Source organism: Lytechinus variegatus, chromosome 11, assembly GCF_018143015.1.
Source record: "Lytechinus variegatus isolate NC3 chromosome 11, Lvar_3.0, whole genome shotgun sequence".
NCBI classification, from domain to species: Eukaryota; Metazoa; Echinodermata; class Echinoidea; order Temnopleuroida; family Toxopneustidae; genus Lytechinus; species Lytechinus variegatus.
Genome location: NC_054750.1, coordinates 394,520 through 416,892, shown reverse-complemented (window position 1 = coordinate 416,892; position 22,373 = coordinate 394,520). Strand labels below are relative to the sequence as shown.

The 22,373-nt window shown below is 34.5% G+C and overlaps 2 protein-coding genes across 2 annotated transcripts in view; one reads left to right on the top strand and one right to left on the bottom strand.

Annotated features, from left to right (window-relative positions):
• LOC121423778 overlaps nucleotides 1-22,373 on the bottom strand; it is a 53,308-nt gene that overhangs the window by 15,124 nt on the left and 15,811 nt on the right. The window contains exon 2 of the mRNA XM_041619265.1: nucleotides 7,888-7,954. Coding sequence (XP_041475199.1) covers nucleotides 7,888-7,954 — 67 coding nt within the window. The remainder of the gene's footprint in view (nucleotides 1-7,887; nucleotides 7,955-22,373) is intronic.
• Nucleotides 1,121-4,800, top strand: LOC121423777. The gene is made up of 2 exons (XM_041619264.1): nucleotides 1,121-2,671; nucleotides 3,068-4,800. The coding sequence occupies exons 1-2, from the start codon at nucleotides 1,466-1,468 to the stop codon at nucleotides 4,433-4,435; spliced, it is 2,574 nt and encodes an 857-aa protein (XP_041475198.1). The 5' UTR covers nucleotides 1,121-1,465; the 3' UTR covers nucleotides 4,436-4,800.

The window sequence follows — 22,373 nt, the reverse complement described above, 5'->3', positions numbered from 1 at the left end:
ACTTATTATATAGGCCTATATGTACATTTCATCCATCATTGCATGGCATATTGGTGTCTAGAAATAGTTTAACCATCACCTTTTTTTTCTTTTCGAGTGGCTAGCTATATGAGTAATCATTGAAATGATTTGGAAAAAATCCATTTTGGTCATATTTTGTCATAACAATCTCACACCAAGAGGCCGATTCAAACTGAACAAGAGTTTCATATCACAACTTTACAAAGAATTTAGTTTGAAGAAAAAAACAATCTTCTACCCGAAACAAAATATTGTATTAGAATAAATGGTTCCACGAGGAAATGTTTGTAACTAGAGTTTTCTTATTTTCCCTTCGTCTCATTTTTAGTTTATATGGCTTTGGTAGTTTCGTGTTCATTTGATCACGGTAGAACAGTTGCTCACGGCAACCCCAAAGGTTGTGATATCAACATAACTAGAGATTTGTTGTTGCCGTTATCGTCACTGTTATGTTTTTGGTATTTAATTGCTTCTTACAGTGTATGTATCGAATTTGTCCTGCATCCGTTCTTCCGCATTAGTTTATTGTAAGGAATAGGTGAATGAAAATTGTGCCGACATTATACACCGATGATTTCAATATATTTGTTGTTTGTTGTTTGTCAAAAAATGAGAAAAAAACCAGCAGTGAGATTATGCATTGTCCATACTGATTGGCGCTCAAATTTGTACCTACATTAACACGGATGAAGAAGATTCGTAATTCATTTCAGAACGGGGCTATTTTTCTCAAAGGTCAAAGAAATCAATTTCTAGATGGTCATCGTCCATTTTCTATGAATACTTTCAAAAATGAATTATTAAGAAATGCGTGATCTTGCCCACTTTAACATCAAATTTCTGTGGATTATTAGTATGCGCAAACACTTCTTTTTAACTAAGAAACAGTAAAAGAAAACCCGGGAAAGGTACGACATCCTCATGGTCCCTTCCTTTCAAGCAAGCAGGTAATAAAAAGCATTAACATACCATACCGACAAAAATATCTTAGTATCTAGTGGTAAAATTTATGTCTACAGTAGGTATTTCCCAGCATTATATCTGTTTTAACTAGGATTTTCTTCTTATTATTTAAACGAGTCACGGCAACTTCCAGTCGGTTACATAAAAGCCACTGCAAAAATTTGCTCTAAATCTGGATTTTAGCCACACTCACATCTCCTTTTCTATGTGTTTACATCTATATGTTCACTGTGACTATTGTGATTACTATGTGTGACTTCTACAACGAACTCCATTTAGAGAAATTTAAATGGAACTCCAGCGTCAAGTCGTCTGCCAATACGAAGTAAAGGTAACGTGAACTATCCGTTACACCACCCGGCTAGTTACCCGTGTTTTGTTCTTGGTGAAACATATATGTACTACGGGGTTTCGAAGTATACTCTTCTTTTGTAACCGTGAAACCATTGTTCTGTTCGTATTGTGCTACCTGTTACGTAACATGTCGTTGAACTTGTTCTACCTTCTCGTGCATATCCTTGCCGTACTTGTATGTTCACGTGAAAACTATGCTTTACGTTTTGATGTCCCATCTCTTCCAAGCCACGTATGGACAAATTACAACGATGAACTTTCAGATATACTCGAGCCCTTACATTTTGAATTAGGTTCTGAAAGTGTTTCTCCAAAAGTAGCTGGAGAGCAATTTTCACATCTGCTAACAACCTTCCTGTCTAGCAAAAGTGAATTCACACGTGAAGAAAGGGAAAGTCGGTTCCAAAGTCATGTACCAAAAACACTCTCGGAGGCTAAGAAAAAGAAGAATGAATTGCGGAAAAAAGCATTTGGTAGACATGGTACGGAAGAAGATAGGAAAGCCTTTCAAGAAGCAGTCAAAACAGTTAGCTTCTTAAACAAAATAAAGCGAAGAAATGACGAGCGTAAGCTCACATCACATCAGGAAAAAATGTTCAGGAGTAATTTTTTTGACTTCGCGAAAAAATGTTCAGAAGGAAAGCTACTTTCCTCCCAACAGAAACCTCAGTTCTCTAAGGAGGAAGCTGATAAGTACTTTCTATCCAAATACTCTGAGCAATCCCCATTAGACTTTTCACAATTGAACTGGTTCCCCTGGTTACCCGATAGATTTGATACCAGTTTTGACATGAATGCTATTAAACCTAAAGATATTAAAAACATCCTTCGAGCAAAGAAATCTAAATCAGCCCCTGGAGATGATGGTATTATGTATGGAATACTGAGAAATCTCCCGACTACGCACAGATTTATGGCCACTCTGTTCACCAAAATACTCACTGAGGGGGACCCACCCGAATGTTGGAAAAACAGCAGAATAACTCTCTTACACAAAGGTGGCGACACGAAAGACCCTTCAAATTTTCGTATGATAGCTCTTACCTCCTGCGTAGGAAAGTTATATCACCAGATCCTAGCCAGCAGAACGATAAGTTACCTCCAAGCTAATAACCTAATCGATACCACAACCCAAAAGGCATTTCTTCCTGACGTTAGTGGATGTATAGAACACTCGAGATGCCTTACGGAGATCATCGCTGATGCCCGTCATAGGAAGAGAACAGTTCATGTAACATTTTTCGATCTCGCGGATGCGTTTGGATCTGTGAATCACGATTTGATAGCTCATACCCTTGAACGAAATGGGATCCCACCTTCGATTATTAGATATGTTAAAACTCTGTATAATGGACTTAATGGTTATGTTCAAGGACCGGGATGGAAATCATCTAGGTTTCCTTTCAAAAAGGGAACCTTTCAGGGAGACCCATTTTCTCCAGTACTATTTATCATGGTGTTTGACCCTATAATAAGTTTCCTTAAAACGTTTGAAGATTCTCATGGATATGAATTGAACGGGTATAAGATTATAACACTACCATATGCTGACGATTTTATTCTTGTTACAAATCACAAAACAAAACATCAGAAGCTAATGAACGAAATCTCAAGAATTGCTAGATCAATGAATTTCTCTCTAAAACTACCTAAATGTAAATCGTTGTCAATAAGTAGTGGTTCAATGAAAGAGGTAATCTTTCGAATTGATGGCACCCCCCTTACTAAGGTTAAAGATTCTCCTGAGAAATTTCTTGGTACATGGGTCACAGGTTCGTCTCATGGTTGCATGAATATGATAAGAGATAAAATAGAAACAACCTTAAACAACATAGATTCTGTATGTATCCGTCCAGAGTATAAACTGAAAATATACACGAAATATTTTCTTTATGCAATTAAATTCCTGCTTTCTGTGCATGACCTCACTAAGACGCAAAGATCTAGTCTTGACAAGTGCAGCTCAAGGTTCTTAAAGAAGTGGCTGAATATGCCACAAGGGGCAACACTTGCAATTGTTCACTGCCAACAAGGTATGGATATTCCTACCATCTCCCAAGTCTATAGCGAATGTCATGCACAGACAGTAGCACATTGCCTTATTCGTGCTGATGAAAGAGTCAATGCCGCTATGACGGCATGTATAGTAAGAGAAGAATCTTACTCTAGGAAGTCGTATGGTAATACTGATGCTAGAGATATGGTAAACATTGCAATGAACACCACGCCTGATAGAAAATGGTCGAAAGTGAAATCAAATATCACATGTGCTGTTAAAAACAAATATCAAGATATATGGACCGATAAGGTTGAGGGATTGCTGCTCCAAGGTAAATTCTTGGAGCTCATGAGGCTTGAGCAGGAAGATCTCACCTGGAAAAGTATTATATACGACCTACCATCCAAAGTTCTTAGTTTTGCAGTCAGGTCATCTATTGACTGTCTCCCTACTTTCAGGAACCTTCAGAGATGGGGTAAAAAACTCTCGGCAAATTGTAAACTGTGTGGAAATAAACAGACCCTCCTGCATGTTCTAAATGGATGCAAAATCATGTTAGAACAAGGTCGATACACATGGAGACACAACAACATTTTGAATGCGATATACGAGTGTCTTCAGTCATCAATATCTGGAGATTACACTCTCCGAGTAGATCTTCCTGACAAAGCCAATCATCCCACAATTCCTATGAATATTCTACCGACTCCACTAAGACCCGATCTTGTTCTTTCATCTGTCCAAAATAAAGAAGTCATTGTTGTTGAGCTCACAGTTCCCTTCGAACAGAACATTGATTCACGTCATGTGAGCAAATGCAATAAGTATGCACCTCTAACTAATGACATTATTGACCAGGGATATTCATGCAAACTTTTCTGTATAGAAGTAGGTTCAAGAGGTTATGTGTCTAAGCAAAATAAAGTTAGAATCAAATCATTACTCAAAACGATGAAACTAGGGAAGAAAAACAAAGCGATGTTGAATAGAATAAGCAAGATGAGCATCATGACTAGCTATTCTTTGTTCCTTGCAAAAGACCAACCAACTTGGACCGAGCCCCCATTGCTCAGTGTCCCGGAAAACAACCAAAGCTAGCCTTCTTTATCTGCTTGATAATTTTGACCATTATAAAGATGAGTAACTCCACTTTTTTTTCCTCTCAAGATATAGGTATTGTGATCTCTAAATTATAATTTATATTCAGTGACGTTTATGAAACAATTACATGTATACTTACTGTCTAATAATAACATACATAGAATGTGAATCATTCAAACAATATATTTCATTAAATCAATGGATTATTAGTAATATCTATAACTTCCAAATGTCAATCAGAATAAACAATTTGAACTTTTTTTTACATTTATTAGTCTATCTATTTTAAAACATCATAATTACAATAGTTCACATAATGGAAATATTTATCATAACAAGATTCTATGAACTTTAATAAGTACGTAACACTGTTTTCGTTGTGGCGATGCATACCTATATGTATATATATCTTTATCACAAAGTGATGGTTCCAATTTTGTATTTTCTTATTACTGTCTGGTCCCTCTCTTCATCTCTCTTTCATTTCATTGAGACAGTCACCTTTCTTTTTCATTTAACATGCTTGTAGCTTTCATCTTTCTTATGCAATGTAAATTATGTGTTAAATCTTACTATATGTATTGTACCTTATGAATTGTTCAATTAATATTATGTATTATCACCCTGCCTATTGCCAGTGAAGGGGAATTTGTCCCATAATCACTGGCAGAGGACCTGGGTTTATTGTAACTTCTCTATTTGACTATGAAATAAAGATGATTTATATATTTATATATATTTATTACGTTCACGAGAATGTATTCCATTTAAGCTCTAAATATCATTATTTCAACTGTTCGATATAAAATAACAATCATTATGTCCATGATTGTATTAAAAAATCATAATTATCTTTTTTTATTTCTTTAAGCAATATGGTATAATTTTAAATGGATTACCAAACATTTTCTTACGTTCAGTGAATTAACACATTACCTCAATTGTTACTTGGTAAGTGAGGTTACCAGAACACTTAATCAATTGTGATATGCGCTATACAAGAACTGTATATTATTAGTAGTATCATTTAGATCATAATTGCCTTGTAATACCGAACATGTTGAAATTCACTCGACATTTTAGTGAAAACCTGCTTACACACACCCCCTTAAACAAACAACAATCATTTTCGAACCAATGCGAGTTCTTAATATATTTTTACATGAGCGTGTAGATAATTTTATAAGCTACCCTATGATTAAATGTTATTGACATATTTTACGTCATGCTTCGGTGAGCACCGTCAGAAGGCAAAAATGTCATTTTTCAAAAGTCACAAGCCAAATATAATGACTTTGATTACATTTTATTGGAACTAATTCCACATTCTCATTAAAAATAGTCAGAAGGCTTGTAAAAGGTACTTAAAAAAACGATACAACTTTTTGGCTAAATTTCACAGTTGAATAAAGACAAGTCCAAATTTGCTATAATTGGATTTTTTACACATTTCTATCAATAAAAATGATAGAATATGATGACATTTTTTTGGGGAAGACTATCTTCAACAATATTCATCGTTTCAGGGTTCAATGAACATTCATTGAAAACAAAAAATACGATTTTCAAATATCATGGGCAAGTATTGTTTCATTTTGGTAACTGAAGATGATCTTTTCTTAACTTTTTCGTTATGTTCATGACCAATTTACATGCTTTAATGATTCAAAGGCGTTTAATTAAACTTTCACGCTTGAATGAACATAATGTAATTTGCTCTTTTTTACGTTATTGGAAAAATGAAATTTGTAACTATGGATATCTGTCACAAACCTCCTTGCATAGTTCATTTGATTGGATTTTTATGAAAATCCCGATGTTTAATGCATCAGTGAGCACACAATATTCGAAAATTATGCAAATGAGAAGATAGTTCAAGGCCTTGGCCCCACTCTGTGCCGTATCGAATAGTTATTTTGGTGTGCACGCCTTTTGGATAATGTTACTCTGAAGCCATGTGCGAAGTTTCGTGAAATAACTGTTGGCAAAAGTAACAAAAACCGTCCATGAAACAAACCCTCAATTCATATTAAAAAAGTTTGACTTCTTCTCTCATAGACTTGTGTACATTATAGGTGCATAATATGTTTAAGAATAAGTAACCCCTTATTCAATATGGTGGAACTTTTTTTCAGGGCTGTCTTTAGTAATGTCATTTGGCAGTAATGCCTATCAACCTATGGGCAGAATTCTGTGAAAAAAATAAGTCGATTTGTTTATTCATGATTGAGTGAGCACGCATCAAAGTGGAAAAATTGGTATTTCAATGTCACAGACTAATTTTAAAGGGTAATAAAGTGAATATTGGGGGCAAAGTCGGTTTCAAATGTGACTTCTATTGCTGTTGTTTTTATCATCCATCATTTCTATCACCACACACTTTCCGAACTTTAAACATTTTCATGGTTGAGCGAGCACATTCGAAAACTTAGGAATGAATATCCTTTATACTGCATAAATGTATTCTTATCCTAACAATTTCTCATGATCAGTTGAATTTATGGACAAATCAGTGGTGGATCCAGAATTTTGAAATCGGGGAGGGGCCTATAATCGGGGGAGCCACCAACATTATCAAATTTTAACATGATCTAACAAGGTGAAGAGGGTACCACCATAAACCCCTATGTTGATACGGCACAATTCAGGGGCCGCGGAACGGTTTTCAAAGTGGATGGGGGGGGCCTGAGCCAAAAGTGGGGGGCTGACCATGCGAAACATCACAATCGTATGATCATTTTTACATTTTTATACATGCTTTTAGAAAAAATGGGGGGCTGAACCCCCCAGCTCAACCCCCCCCCCCCCTTCCGCGGCCCCTGCAATACATTGTGCTCACTCAACCATGAACATACGATATCAAAATTTTGTGTGGAATGGCTAAATGATGGATAGTAAAACAGCAGTAACACCATAAAATTCACCTAAAACAACTTTGTATTTGCACAAATTGAAAAACGACTCTTGTGACTTTCAAAAATGGTCAGTTTTAATTCAATCTTTAATTACTCATGCATGATCGATCCCATTTTATCCAAGAGTTGCTGAATGATGTAGAAAACCACCCACGAAATATCATATCTCAAAATATTTATGTTCAAAGGTTACATCAATTTGATTTAGGTGGGACTTACATTTTTGTTGTGTATATATTAATATATTTAAAAATACAATTGACTTGTATCATAGTCATTTAACTAATAGTTCTTTGTTTGGCAGCAATTCATGTAGCACTGACAAATTAACCCATATATGAAAACATTGACATGCAGACATGGAGATAAATAATACTTTTTAATATTGAAATAAACAAAATACATAATTGATAGAATGAAAAAGTGAATAAAAAACATACAAATAAATAATCTGAGAAATGAATGATTTACCAGATGAATTAATGAACAAATTATATATTGACGGAAAATATATAAATAGAATGTAATACTGACCTGCTTGTGTGAGTAATGTTGCTAATGTCATCACAACTGCTACTGAAATTATGCTGTTGGGCTGCATCTATAATACAAAGGAAATAAGAACATTAGAAATGATAATTAAAATATAAATAATTTTGAAACGTATTTTTATGCTTGTTCTACAACCATTAAAAGGAAATAATAGGGCAATTCGTTGTGCTTTTTTCACATTCAGCTGCTTAAAATGTCTGATTTGTATGCTATGATCTATCAATCATTTCTTATCTTTTTTTGCGTTCTGTACACAGTTGGATAATTTAATCAATTCTTTTAAGTTATTATAATACGGGAATAAAAATAGATGAAAAAATATACAGTTAAAGAATAAAGTGTGATATTGTTGAAATTATAATAATAGTTATATTAATGCAATGGTTGATTAGTTTATCAGTGATATAGCACTGGCAGCCATTATTTCATATTCTTTTTTTTTCTTTGTCATACTTCCACAAAATTAACTTAGGATTTTAGACTTTAGCTTTCTCATTCTATATCCCTCCACTATATATTTTAAAAGCTAGAATGCTCTTTTACTAGCACATTCCGATACAGAGTCACACCAAACTAATTAAATTAGTTGGCGAAATTTTCAAGACGCCCGTCGATATTTCTTTTTTCGGTTGGGAATCTCCAAGTTTTAGTCTGCCATGGAATGGGTGTCGGTGAGTTGGTTTGAGATAATTGAAGTGATTTTGTGGGAAATCTGAGGAAATCATGAGGTGAGACGTCTGGGACCGTTCCAATAAAGAGTTTTAATAAGAAAATATATTCCCAAAGAGCTCAATTCCAACTGCCAGAAATAAACCATATTAGCATGAGAGTGACGTGGAGAGGAAAAGGTGCATAAATGCTGAACGGAGCACTCTTATTATGTTGACGCGTATATTTCAGTCAATACTAAGGGCATTATTTGAAAAATATGAAGCTCTAGTTCACGTATCTCTACAAATCATTTTCTTTCTCTTGTATTGATTCTCATTTTTTCCCATTTTAAATTTCGATTGAGGGTCATTTTGTTTCCGATCTACTACACTTTTCTATAACATTCCTTATCTCCATGAAACATAATAAGACGTTTTGACTACATGTTGAATCCAAAAGGATTGCAAATGTAAACAGGATTCATTCTAAGTCATCAGCATTCGGCGTGCAAATATTTCATGCAAAAAATATAATTCAGAAAGAACAAAAATACGTGCATGTTTTGTTCTTAATATTTGAATTTTCATAACTATTCTTCATGTTTTGATTATGTTAAGAGATTGGTTCTATATGCGGTTTATATCTCACTATATTTTTATTATTAATGTTAGCTTAATTAAACATTCTTCGTAAGAGAATTGACGTCGCATTTCCCCCAATTTGATCCTTCGAGAAACGTATCTCAGTGTGTACAGGAAATAACGTATTTCCCTTCTCCCCTCTCCATCTATACCAGTCTCTCCATAATTCAGTCTGCATTATTATTCCTCTCTACTATCTGTAAATATCTATAATTACTCTCCTCATATACATTGGTTAAAATTTAACTCCCTTGCAGTGTCTCTTAGAAAGAGAAACGATTGGGGAGATATTACTATCTGCATCCGTTTTATGTCTATTCGAGTCCGTATCATGCATGTCTAGTGGAAACAATATGACGAGCGACGATAAGGATAAAACAAAGAAATGCTACTCTTAGCATGGACTCCGTAGGACTTTAATTAGAGCCAACCCAGTTCGCCTATGATAAATTAGGCATTTTTGGTCATATCATTCCTGACATGGAAACCCCGGTGTTTTCTCGAATATCTAAAATCAGGGGAAATGTCAAAATTGCAGAACAAATAGGGTACAAAGTAATATGATTGAGAATGAGTTGTATGTCCAGGGTGGGAACTCATTTGTATGTTACATAAATGGACTTACATTATTTCATAAAACCCTAAACACGGACCATTCTCTTTCCTCTACCTCCTTTCCGTCCTCATCCATATCTCTTTCTTTTTGCTATTTTTATCATTAGTTCTTCCTTGTTTACTTTTTCTTCCTTTTTCCTTCATCATCTCCTACTTTTTTTAAATTCCTTTCCTCCTCCTCTTCTTCAAATATGATTTCTCTTTTTATATTTTCTTTCTCTCATCTTGCACATCTTCTTCTACTAATATAATAACTAATAATAGTACTACTGCTATTATTATGACTACCAACAATTCATAGTTTCAATAGAGCATTAAAAAAAATCTCATTAATAATCATAACATTCCTATTATTCAGCCTATTTAGGAATTTTTGATGATCTTCTTTTCTTCCATATTCTCATCCACCACCCCCGCCCCTCCACCCTCTCTCTTCCTCCCTTCATTTTGCTCAATCCCCCGTCAATAATGAAGGGAATATTCATTATCTAGCTTTTTTCCTGCAGGTTTCCATTTTATTTCATTATGTTATATTATAATTTGCCTTGTAATTTTGTTGATTTTTTTTAATAAACTAAATCAACCTCTCTTATTCTCATTCTACGCATATAGGCGGCGGAAGCGGGAGGGGAAGGGGGGGGGGGGTCCTGCCCTCTCCCTATTTTTTGTTGTTGATAGCCTATATATATGTATTTTTGTTGCTTGTCAATTTTTTTAACTGTTTTCATCCCAAATTTTCAGGTGGACCCCCCCCCCCTCCTAATTGTTTTGGCTTTCGGCAATATACATATGAATATACCAGTACTTCTTATTCCATTGTTTAAGGAATTTATTTTTATTCAACAAAATTGAGAGTGTATTTACCGTTACTATACCATATTTGTACGATAATAGATCAAGCATGATGATGATGGGCGATTCACTATTTCATTCATCCATATAATTACCTAATTCTTATGTAACATGATTTTTTTTTCTTTCCTTCATAAATGTTTGGTGTGGAGCTTTTCTAAAATAATTATATGCGAACAACCTGACGAAATTAGTAGTGTGTTTCTTTGCTATTCATTATCATAGATTATTGATAATTGTGGCTTTTGGAAGGGTAATTTTTTTCTGTTCTGTTTTAACTTACGTCTTTATCATTAGTGCCCATTCATAGACACTAGAAATTAAAATTTCAAAAATATATGCAGGCTTGTTATTCATTATTCGGCTTTGTAATTTGTATTTTGCAATAATTACCTTGGTGATTTGTTGTTTCATCGGCCCTTGAAATTGTATCACTATGTTTTACCACCACCCCCCCCCCCCCATTTTATCTTTCTCTTTTAATCACTCTCTGTCTTTCTACCTCTCTCTCTTTCTTCTTCTTCTTCTTCTTCTTTCTTTCTTCTTCTTCTACTTCCTCTTTCTTTCGTCTTCTTCTACTTCCTCTTTCTTTCTTTCTTTCTTTCTTCTTTTTCTTCTTCTTATTATTATTATTCCTATTCTTCTTCTTTTCTTCTTCTTTTTCTTCTTCTCTGTTCTTCTTCTTCTCCTTCTTCTTCTTCTTATTATTCTTCCTTCTTCTTCTTCTTCTTCTCCTCCTTACTTCGGTAAAGCAAAAGACCCTCCCAGTACTCACTGACGTAGATATGTCGCCAACAGTGTTGATGTTACATATTTGTTATTCTTTGTCAAAACAAGTCATCATCAAGTGTTATCTGTATTACTTGGAGCAATAGAATAAGGGGCCAAAATAATGAAAGAGGAGTGCATAAGAAATAAAACTGATGTAGAAGTACTCATTTTCGCGCAGCAATATATAGAAATTCCAGACTTGTATTTTAAAAAGGGTGTTATAGTGCCTCACGCAAATAAGTGGAAATAAGATTCGAGCGGTGATGTATAGAAATTCCGCACTATATATATTATAAAGAGAATAATTGCGCCTCACTCAAAAATGAAAAATTATTATAGTTCATTGCTATGATTCTGACATGAACATTTAAATATATATCTTTCGTCGGCATACCAAAGTTGCAGACATATTGCAGACAAAGGTTCGTATGAGGCGCAATTTACCCTTCCGATATTGGGCTTCATTGAATGAATTATAACGGCACCGGGCCTTTGCTATAATAATAAATGAATATATACAGACATTTTGGAATAAATATGACCTTTTAGTCAGCACATTAGTCATCTAAAGTTGAATTTGAATGTAATGAAATTGTTGTTTCCGGCCGAAAGGAAAAATAGACAAATCGAATACAAAACAAGGGTAAATCCCTCATGCTTGAGATAACGATGTCTTAATCCATATATGGTGTACTTACTGTGCTAACTTGTGATCAGAAATGTGTTCACATTTATATTTCTCTGACTAATGCTTAAAACGAATAAACAATTCAAAGTTTGAAAGTTCATATCTCTTTTCTTCTTATATCTATATCATATTTTTTCCTTCATGTATTATCCCCCATTCTTCCATTCTATTTAGGTTAATCCCCCATTTCCCCATTTTAGTCAAGTCAGTCAAATATTTCTCCATTTTATTTAAATCTTATTGTATGAATGTTTGCAGTTTTGCACTAAATCTTGATTCCCCCCGAATCTTTCAAGAATGATGCTGGTTCTGTTTCTGCACTTCATTCTAAAATTACATCATATTGAGACTGTATGACTTAAAACCGCTCAACGAAATAAAAGGAGAGATTTTTTTAGTTGGTAAGAAAAAGAAATTGAGGTAAATGGCTGGAATGGGACAAGAATTTGGGAGAAGCATCCAAGGGCTCTCCTGGCTCCTGTGGGACTCCTTGTTCCTCACTCACAGTTAAACAATAAAACCAAGGACCGATTCACATCCGGCAAAATAGAAGCACCACTCGGATGAGGTCATAAAACGTACAGTTACAAGATGAATCTCAAGACTGGACTAGATCTTAAAACGTGACATCTTATCTAGTCATGTCTTATATATTCCACGTTACTTTTGACAGAGATTGGACTTCTATGAGATATAATTTTTCATGAAAATGGAAGTTAGGTTAAAGCTGAATGAGAACAAGAAGTACATGTAGTGATTCTTCACTGCGTGTTAGTTTTGAATTGCCATCATGTTGCATAATTCATGGCAATCATTTATTTCATATTCATAACACCCCCCCCAAAAAAAAATATTTTTGGGGAAACGATTATTTGAACATGTCTCCCTTGGAAATTAAATGAATTTGTTGTCAAAGTGCTTTGAAGAAGTCGAATGTTCCCCAAACTTATTTTATGGTTTAAGATCGATATAGCTGTCTGCTAATTTATAAATATATTTTATGTTGGAAGACAAAGTTATGTTTGCATGAAACGTTAGATAACATATGCCACATCCCTTTTATGTGGGTGAAGGTAAGAGAGTGTGTGTTTGTGTTTTGGGGTGCATATTTGTGCGTGTTATGTGTTAGATGATATCATAGACGGTCAATGATATGTGGGTGCTATGTGAGGGTGCGTGTGTTCCGTGTTAGGGTGTGCGTGTGTGTGTATTGAGGGTGCATATCGAAATAATTCATATTGATCAAATAGGGTATGTTGAAAATAGGAACATTGGAGATGGTGTGAGATTAATCGATGATATTTTATTTCAGTCCTCTTTTGGAAATATTGGATATTTGATCACGGTGGACTTTGAAAAGGCTTTTGATTCTATTTCCCACGATTTTCTTTTTCAGACTCTTAAATTATTTGGATTTGGCCAGTCTTTCTGTTCTTTGGTTCGTGTTTTATATACAGATATAACTAGTTGTATTATGAATGGAGGTTATTCCACTGGTTATTTTGATATAAAACGAGGGGTAAGACAGGGGGACCCCCTTTCTCCTTATCTGTTTTTGCTGTGCATAGAAACACTAGCTTTGGCAATAAGAAGAGACGCTCTAGTTGAAGGAATTCAGTTTGGATCTCATGAAATTAAGCAAATATTGTATGCTGATGATATCACTCTGTTTGTTAAAAATAGCAATTCTGTTAAACGGCTTAAATATCTTTTGGAAGAATTCGAAAAAGTGAGTGGTGTGAAGATAAACAAAGGGAAAACAATTTTTTTTTGGATGGGAAAAGATCAAGACAGACCTCAAACTCCACTATTTGGAAATTTGGTTCAGGAAATTCAAATCTTAGGCGTTTATTTCTCTCTAAATGTAATAATAAAAGAAGATCTAAACTTCAAAGAGATACTTAGCAAAATAAAAAGACTTTTGGGATGGTGGAAACAAAGGGATCTTACCCTAATGGGTAAAATACATTTGTTGAAAAGTTATGCATTATCAAAATTAAATTACTTCTCGTCACTTTTAGTTGTTCCTAACTGGTTGTTCGTTGAGGTGGAACGTATCACTTTTGAGTTTTTATGGTCGGGTAAAGACCGTATAAAGAGAAACATTATGTATCAGGATTACTCACATGGTGGGTTAAGAATGATGAATTTTAAGTTGTTCATAAAGGCCCAACGTCTAATGTGGCTGAAACGTCTATTATACGGGGAACGCAATGCTGGGTGGAAATTGTATTTTGATTTCTGTTTTAGATCACTTGGTGGGAGATTGTTATTTCTATGCGATTTTGATTTTTGCAAATTAACACAGACAATGCCACAATTTTATTCTGAAATGCTGAAGGCTTGGCAAGATATGAGAAAATATAGATATACAAAAGAGGAAGTAAATCCGATTATATTTAATAATAAGAATATATGTGTAAGAGGTAAAATGATTTTTGACATTGATCTTTATAATAAGGGAATTTACACTGTAGATCATATTTTTGATAACGGGGTTGTGAGACCTGTGGCTTATTTTCAAAATCTTGGGGTAACTGCAGATGAACTGCTCCACATTATTGATATAGTACATGCTATTCCAACTACTTGGAAAAATGCCTATAGCTCTATTAAATTTATAAAGATTGACGATGAGAACTTCAATGTTAATTTGAATATCAGTAAGCTGGAAACTACTTTTGAGGTGATAAAATCAAAAACGATATATAACAGTTTTGTTGAAAATTTACGGGAAACGTATAATTTAACATTGAAAGATAAAAACATTAATTTGAATTTTACAGATGTTGAAATGTGTAATAGGTTTTCCCAAACCAGGAGCACAACGTTGATTAGGAAACAAAGAGAATTCCAGTTCTTACTTTTACACGGGGCGATTTATACCAAAGAACATTTATTGAGATTCGGGTATGTTAAAGACAGTTTATGCTCTTTTTGTGGCAAGGAAACCGAATCATACATGCATATTTTTCTAAATTGTTCTAAGGTAAAACCTTTATGGGAATTTTTTATTAAATATTTTTGTATATCTGAATTAAGAGATTTAGAATGGAGAGATATACATTTGGGATTATCTGAAAGTACGAATAGAAATAATTGTGTAAACAGTATAATCTTTTTCATCAAACATGCCATTTTCCAATCCAGAACCAATAGTCAGGTTCCTTCCTGCCATAAAATACAAAAATATATTGCGGAACGAAGGGAGGAAGAAAAATGCTTAGCTATAAAATCGGGCAAATTGAGTTTGCATGTAAAGAAATGAGAAGAACTGAAGGTGAATGAGACATTGAATGCAAACAGGTGTGACGTGTCTGCTGGTGTTGTGAGTGTGTAATGGTATGTCCGCGTGTGAATGCGAGTGTGCAATGGTATGTTGCTGCCTGGGAGGGGGGGTCTTCTGTGTGTGTGAGGGCGTGTGTGTTTTTTTTGGGGGGGGTATATTGTGTGGTAGGGAGTGTGGGGTGCGTGGGTGAGTGAAACATATATATGTAATCTTCCTCTTGAAGGCTTGTAGAGTTTCTTATTTGATTTGACATAATTTTGATAATAACATGATATTGAGGTCATTTTTTTTCTCTTACAAAAAAAGTTTCATATTGTTAGAGAAGAGAAATTTGGCGGTTTGATTTCATTTGTAATCATTTTTAAAATATTTGTAATCTAATTGATATAGATATATTTATTTGTTTGATTGTTAATTGATTATATACATGCAAAGAATCTTTATTTATATGAATTATGATTGTCAACTTATTGTTTTGAAAGAGGAAGAAAATAAAATATTATTAAAAAAAAATATATATATATCCATGTGTGATTATTTTGTGGGAGAGTGTGCGTGTGTGTGGGGGGTGTGGTGTGTGTGCAGAGGAGCCGAGGCTAAGTGGTCGGAATGTGCCTGAATGGTTCGATTTCTCACTCGGCAATGATGCCCAAGATCAGGGAATTTGATTTTCTCGGCTCATATTTATCTCAAATGAAAATGCTTTAAGCATTATTGTTACAGATATGTCAGAAGTGTTTTTTAAGGGAAAATCAAAAGCGTAATTCATTTAGAAATGTTATCATGTTCCTCAAAGTGGCGCAATTTCCGTATTGCTTTTAAAATTACCTTGATAACTACTTAAGGAAAGTTGGCACTGGTTAGAATTTGAATGAGTGATCCAACTTTTTCCCAATTCGAGTTAAAACCAAATTGGGAAAGGGCAATGTCCGAAGCACGGTGGTCTAGCATGTGATGGTCAGTTTGATAAAAGATGGTCATCACTGGTCATCAGGTTGAAGATACAATTATACAATTATTCAATGAAAGTGTTCTATAATCACGCGAGTGCAAACCTCTTTTAATATGAAGCTGGTTATCTAGGTTTTGATCTGAGGAAGATTAAGAAAGAGTGGTGCGACTGAAGAAGTTCAATTGCATACGTAACGCCAACCAATTCCGAGTGAGGGAGTTTTTACTACAGCCAATTGGCTTATAAGGTTTGTTAAGGACTTTAGATCATACTTGTTTTCGATGAAAATGTAAGTATTTTTGTGTTTTGCATTTAACCAGATAAAAATGATTCCCAATAATGTATTGAATCATCTCCAATCAATTCAGTATTTACTAGGTAATCTATTTTCAATAGTCTGGTTGAATATAGTTATTTTGATCAATGTTGTTGTTCTCCCACATTATGGTCTACTTATATAAAAATAGAGATATCCTACAAAAATAATCAAATAAATATTCATTTTTATGTTTTTTAAACTCACAGAGTGGTAAACAGTTTTGCATGTGCCTATGCGCTCTATTGCCCCCCCCCCAACAATATACCCCCCCCCTTCTCTCTCTCTTCCTCATCTTCTTCTCCGTCTTCTTCTTCTTCTTCTTCTTCTCCTACTCCTTCCTCTTCTTTGTTTTCTTTAAGCATTTTTACAATTTACTTTTCCTTTTATTCCTCATTCGAAATAATACAGTACTAATCGAGGTAAAGGCTTTATCCAGGGGCTTGATTTAACCATCACACAACCACTTCCTCCTTGTAACAATCACATCATGATGAAGATGAGTAAACTAGTGAATTGAAAAAAAAAAACAATTCAATGATAGATGAGGTAAATGTTACTGAGGCATGTAAATGTGACAGATTTAGCTCAAGGATTCGTTTAGTAATTGTCAAACCGAAAGGTGTACTTTTTTCTGCTGTGACCACTGAATTAATAAAGACGTTTTAAGATTATAAGCCATAATCAATTACACTTGGATTTGTCGGAGGTTGGCATATTAAAAAAAAAAGATTCGTATTCCTTCTCAGTTTTGTCTTATTTGGTTATAAAAATAAATAGATTTAAAAGAAAAAGAGAGTAAAAATGCACTGAGACAGGGCCATGGAAACGGCTGTTTGACTTGGGGTGTTGAAAAGAAAAAAGGGGGTTTCAGTTCAACATGGAAATCAAATTGATCCTGAGACATTTAAAAAGCCAAAAAATAAACAAGATAAGATTTTCACTACAAAAAGATGGGGATCGAATTGGTACAGAAAGATTTGAAAAGCGAAAAAGAGAGGTAGGTTCACAACAAAATTAAGGTCATTTCGCATTTTTTACATATCTTCCAGAATACGTAGGGGCTGCTGCCTATGGAGAATGATGTACACAGCACCACCAAGGAAATTTGGGGGATACTAAAAATAAAAACGCAGTTCTTTTATAGCGCTTGTCACATTATGTCATAACGTCCCTCTGCCCTTCCAAAGGACTTGGATATTATTACCCCGGACTTCAGCCCCGCAGCCTTTTTACAGCGCGGTGGCATTTCAAGGAATAAATTCCTGCCAGGTACACATTCACCTTAATTGGGTTGAGTGCAGCACAATGTGGAAGAATTTCTTGCTGAAGGAAATTACGCCATTGCTGGGATTCGAACCCACGACCCTCTGTTTCAAAGTCAGTAGACTAATCCACTAGGCCACAACGCTCGCTCGCTTCACCCCCAACACCCCCCGCGTTCCAGGGCCGTGCGCTGAGATTGAATTATCAGGGATTTGTACTATATACTTTTCTAATTTTGTGTGAGCTAGTTAGAAAAGTCTATATATATATTTGGTATAATCTTTTAATGTTGTGATTTTCCAAGTTGATACATTCATTTCATTACTATTCGTTCGTGAGTGCTTCCTGAAAATTGCGCCTCCGCGGGAAGAACAAATTGAGAAAACGCATACTTTCAGAAGTCTCTTTAAAAAAAAGGAATTGTTCCTCTTTATAAATCTAATGCAAAGCCATGATGTTAAGACAGAGGGTGGTATCGACTTATATTTCCATGTAAAATGCATAAGATAATGTTCAACTTTGACTGATTTTACTTCCCCCAAATTTAGATCGTGTTACATGGGGGAAAATCCCACGTTATTGAAGATCCAATGAGAGTATGAAATAGGTGAGTGCCATTTTCTGTCTGTCTGTCTCTTTCTCTGCCCTTTCGTTCTTATTTGAATTATCTATCGCATAACTCTTTTACAGTTTCGTCGAAATGTGAACTTCCCTTTTCATTTCCACCCAAAACCATGATTCTATGTTTGAAAATAAAAAATATTTTTGATGTCACATTTTATCATATCATGAAACTCAACCAATAACTGAAGATTAGTTTAAAACTTAAATATAAATAAATGAGTGATTTGATGGTGTAAAAGGGGTCGAAACCAAGTTCACTTCTTTCAGTGGGTTCCATATTTTTTGTGCAAATAAACAGATGAAAAAACTAATATTTTAGTTGTGTGACTTTAGCGGTATTCGACTTCTAAAGATATTGTTAATTGCAATGAGATGACTTGATGGTACAAAGGGCTTAGATTCTGAAATCAGTTGAATTTTAGTAATAACCCGGCTTTGAATTCCCGTACTCTTCCCCGTGATCGTACTATTTCCTCCACATATACCTATGTCCGCCTTAATTTAAAGCGATTTCTTTTTATCACTGTATAATTTGTTAATAACAAACTTGATAGGCCTCATTGCATGAACCTGTTATCAATATGAAGTTTCTAAATTTATACGATAATCATTAAAAAACATTCTTAGGCCAATCATGACTGTAGTAAAGTGAGAGCTTGTAAATAAGTGACATGTGGATTCAGTTGATTCTAATTGATGTCAAAAGTGAATTTTGAAAAATCCGGGTATTTTGCAAGCAAGAAGTTACCAAATACATACTTCAGAAATTAAATGAAACTATAATTAATTTAAAATACTTTGCCTAATTTTAAGTTGGTGTGGATTGTTATAGTCATTTTTTTAAATCGCATATTTTGCTTATTTTGGATAGGGAAGTCAGTGAGAATGAACACGAATCTTGTTAAATCCCTCCTGTTTTCGTCGGAAATCCAGTTTGTTGATGTTTACCTCACAAACTTTCCTCGAAAATTCCAGATTCTTATTTTTTCGGACCTTTTATGTACGCCCTTGAATCTTGAAAAAGTCGCGTATAATTCCCCCGTTTCCATGACAACTTTGTCACAAGATACTTCATTCTCTTTCCCTTGGCAAAGAATCAGAGCTCATGTTTCTCAAAAAAAATTATGAGGATAATTTTTTGGTTGTCAGTTCTGATTTCGTATCACCTACTTTACAGTCGCATTCCTAACTAACTCTCTTTCATGGCATGTTCACATAAAACTGTATAAAGACGTATCTAGTCAGATTGGCTCTTTAGGCAGTGATACTGCAAAAACTAGATTACTTTGAGAAATGGAAAAAGGGACTCCTAAGTAGTAAATGTCTGCAAAATTATAACTCCTCTGGTAGTTATACACGAGGCAATCCCATCCCCTTTTTTGTGTGAAGCTATATTTTAGCTCCAGTGTTCTTCCGAGTTATTGGATTATACATTGTTTCCATTCATTCTGCCAATACATGTATTGTAATAATTTGCATCAAGCTCCCTTACAGAACTTACAGAGGGTGAACAAAATTTATTTGATGGATATTAAGATCAATGAGCCAATGCAACTGTTCTGCTATGTATGATATAACACAGGGGCAACCCCCCCCCCCCCTATGATTTTTCAAGTGAGAATGGGAAAAAGCGGAGTGGCAAGAAAAGAGAGGGAGCTATAGGAAGAAAATGTGAGGGAGAAGGAAGAATTGGAAATTCAATTTAAAAAAATAATACTATCATGTTATGACGTCACCTTTAAGTCATCTTGTCCACCCCCTGCCATGATACTCTGGAGTCGCCCCGTATATACATATGCAGATTATTTTTGTCATAGTATGATTAATGACTCTGTTTTTATCTTTGATTGGATTCATGTTTTTGAGCAAACTGAATTAAATGGGAACATGGTGAACTGGTTCTACGCACATTAATCTCCTTCATTCAAAAGAGACTAAATTCATTGTCCAAGACCGACAAGTCACTAAATTGTATTACCCTTAAATGGGTAATATTTGCGAGTCTAGCGGGTATGGCATATATGTCAGATATATGATTGACGAAATGTCGGTAACAAAGTAGAACACCGTTCATGAATCAGAAATTTGTTTGATTTTCATATCGAAACCTTTTTTTTTTAAGTTAACCTATTCTCTCGTTAACTGAACCACAAATGAATAGAGCAATCGTTGCAAAATTCTAATTCATGACTCCGTTGTATTTTCAGAGGGGTTTTCATTTACTAAGCTTATTGTATGTTTGGGATTGTTTTTATCAACGACACTTAAAGGAATGTTACGATTTTTCCCCCATTCATCTCGGTCTATGATTTTTTGACCTTTTTGTTCCTTATTCTTGTTTTTCCTGTATTATACGCATTTTTGAATAAGTCGATGATATTTTCTTCGTTTCCAAGGGGGGGGGTCCACACTCTACAAGCTTTGCCTTTTAGTGGACCCCTAATTTCCATTTATGCTCAATATTATACAGTTTTTGTTTTACGATTCTCGTTTTTGTTTTAATTTCGACAATTAATATTATGGCTGTGACAAAAAAATTGACAGTAAAAACCCGTTAAACTGATATTTCTTTGTAAATATTAAATCAAGATCTATAATATTTTGACATCAGTGGTTTAGTTAAACCTGATTGAATAGCAATACTATTTACTTACTTTTTCTCTAAGAACAGCGGTGTCGATCCTACGGGGGCAGGGGCTATCCCCTTCATTGCAATGTTCGGAAACAATTCGATTTGCCCCCAACCCCTTATAGTTTTGGAAAATTTAAAAATTATATATAATTTGCAATGCAAATAATTGTTTTTAAAAAGTATTGGAAAGCCCTGTGAATCATCAAACTTTTAATGGCAATACTATTAAACTTTTTCAAATAATTGTCCAAGATTGTGGACCCCTTTTTTCCCTTCCCCAAATGCGCGAAAAATAGACGGACGCCTTATTCTAATACAGTTTCATTTCTGGTATTTGATCTTCTTCCTATTTGTATACATCACAATCTGTACTAAATCTCCATCTTTATCCCTCTCCCACGTACACAAATCCATAAACTCTCACGCACATAACAAACCAACATAAATGACCTACATTTTATTTCTCTATATATACCATTATCTCTATATTTCTTTTTGTTTGCGTACCTTGGCGTCACCATGTTTTATTTTTTTAAAAATGTATAAGCATGATTAAGCATGAATTAGATAATAAGCTAAATGAGTAAGGCATCTTACTAGTAGAAGCTGTAGATTGTCAGCTGAGATTCGACTTTTATTTCAGACAATCCAGTATTAATGAAGCGAGGTAGTAAACCTTATTTGTAGTTAATTTGTATTTTGTTTAGTTGGAGTTATGTACTCATACGTCTGACCTTAACACCCAGCCCTATTCCTTCAGAATTATCTTTATTTCTTCTGGGTTTCTGTTGCTTGCTTTCTCTCCCCCCCCCCCCTCCCTAATACAATGGAATAATTACTGTATACTGTAATCAACGGAACTTAGGGCAGTCCGGATGTTGGACGTACGGTTGCCCTAATGTCCCCAATTAATCATTTGTTATTTTCAATAACACCAAATACAACACTCCACCATCAATAAGTTAAGTAAACAGTGTTTTTACGGGTTTTTTTATTGATACAATCAATCATCAGTATATGTGCATGGATGTGGTACTGGTTGATGAATTACTTTAATCAAATCTTGAACTTGTTCGAATTCCTCGTTGCCTCTTCAGGCGCTTTGGCTGTTAATGATATGAGAATGTTTCCTGAACAGATTAACTTTTTTTAGTTTATAAAAGCACATTTG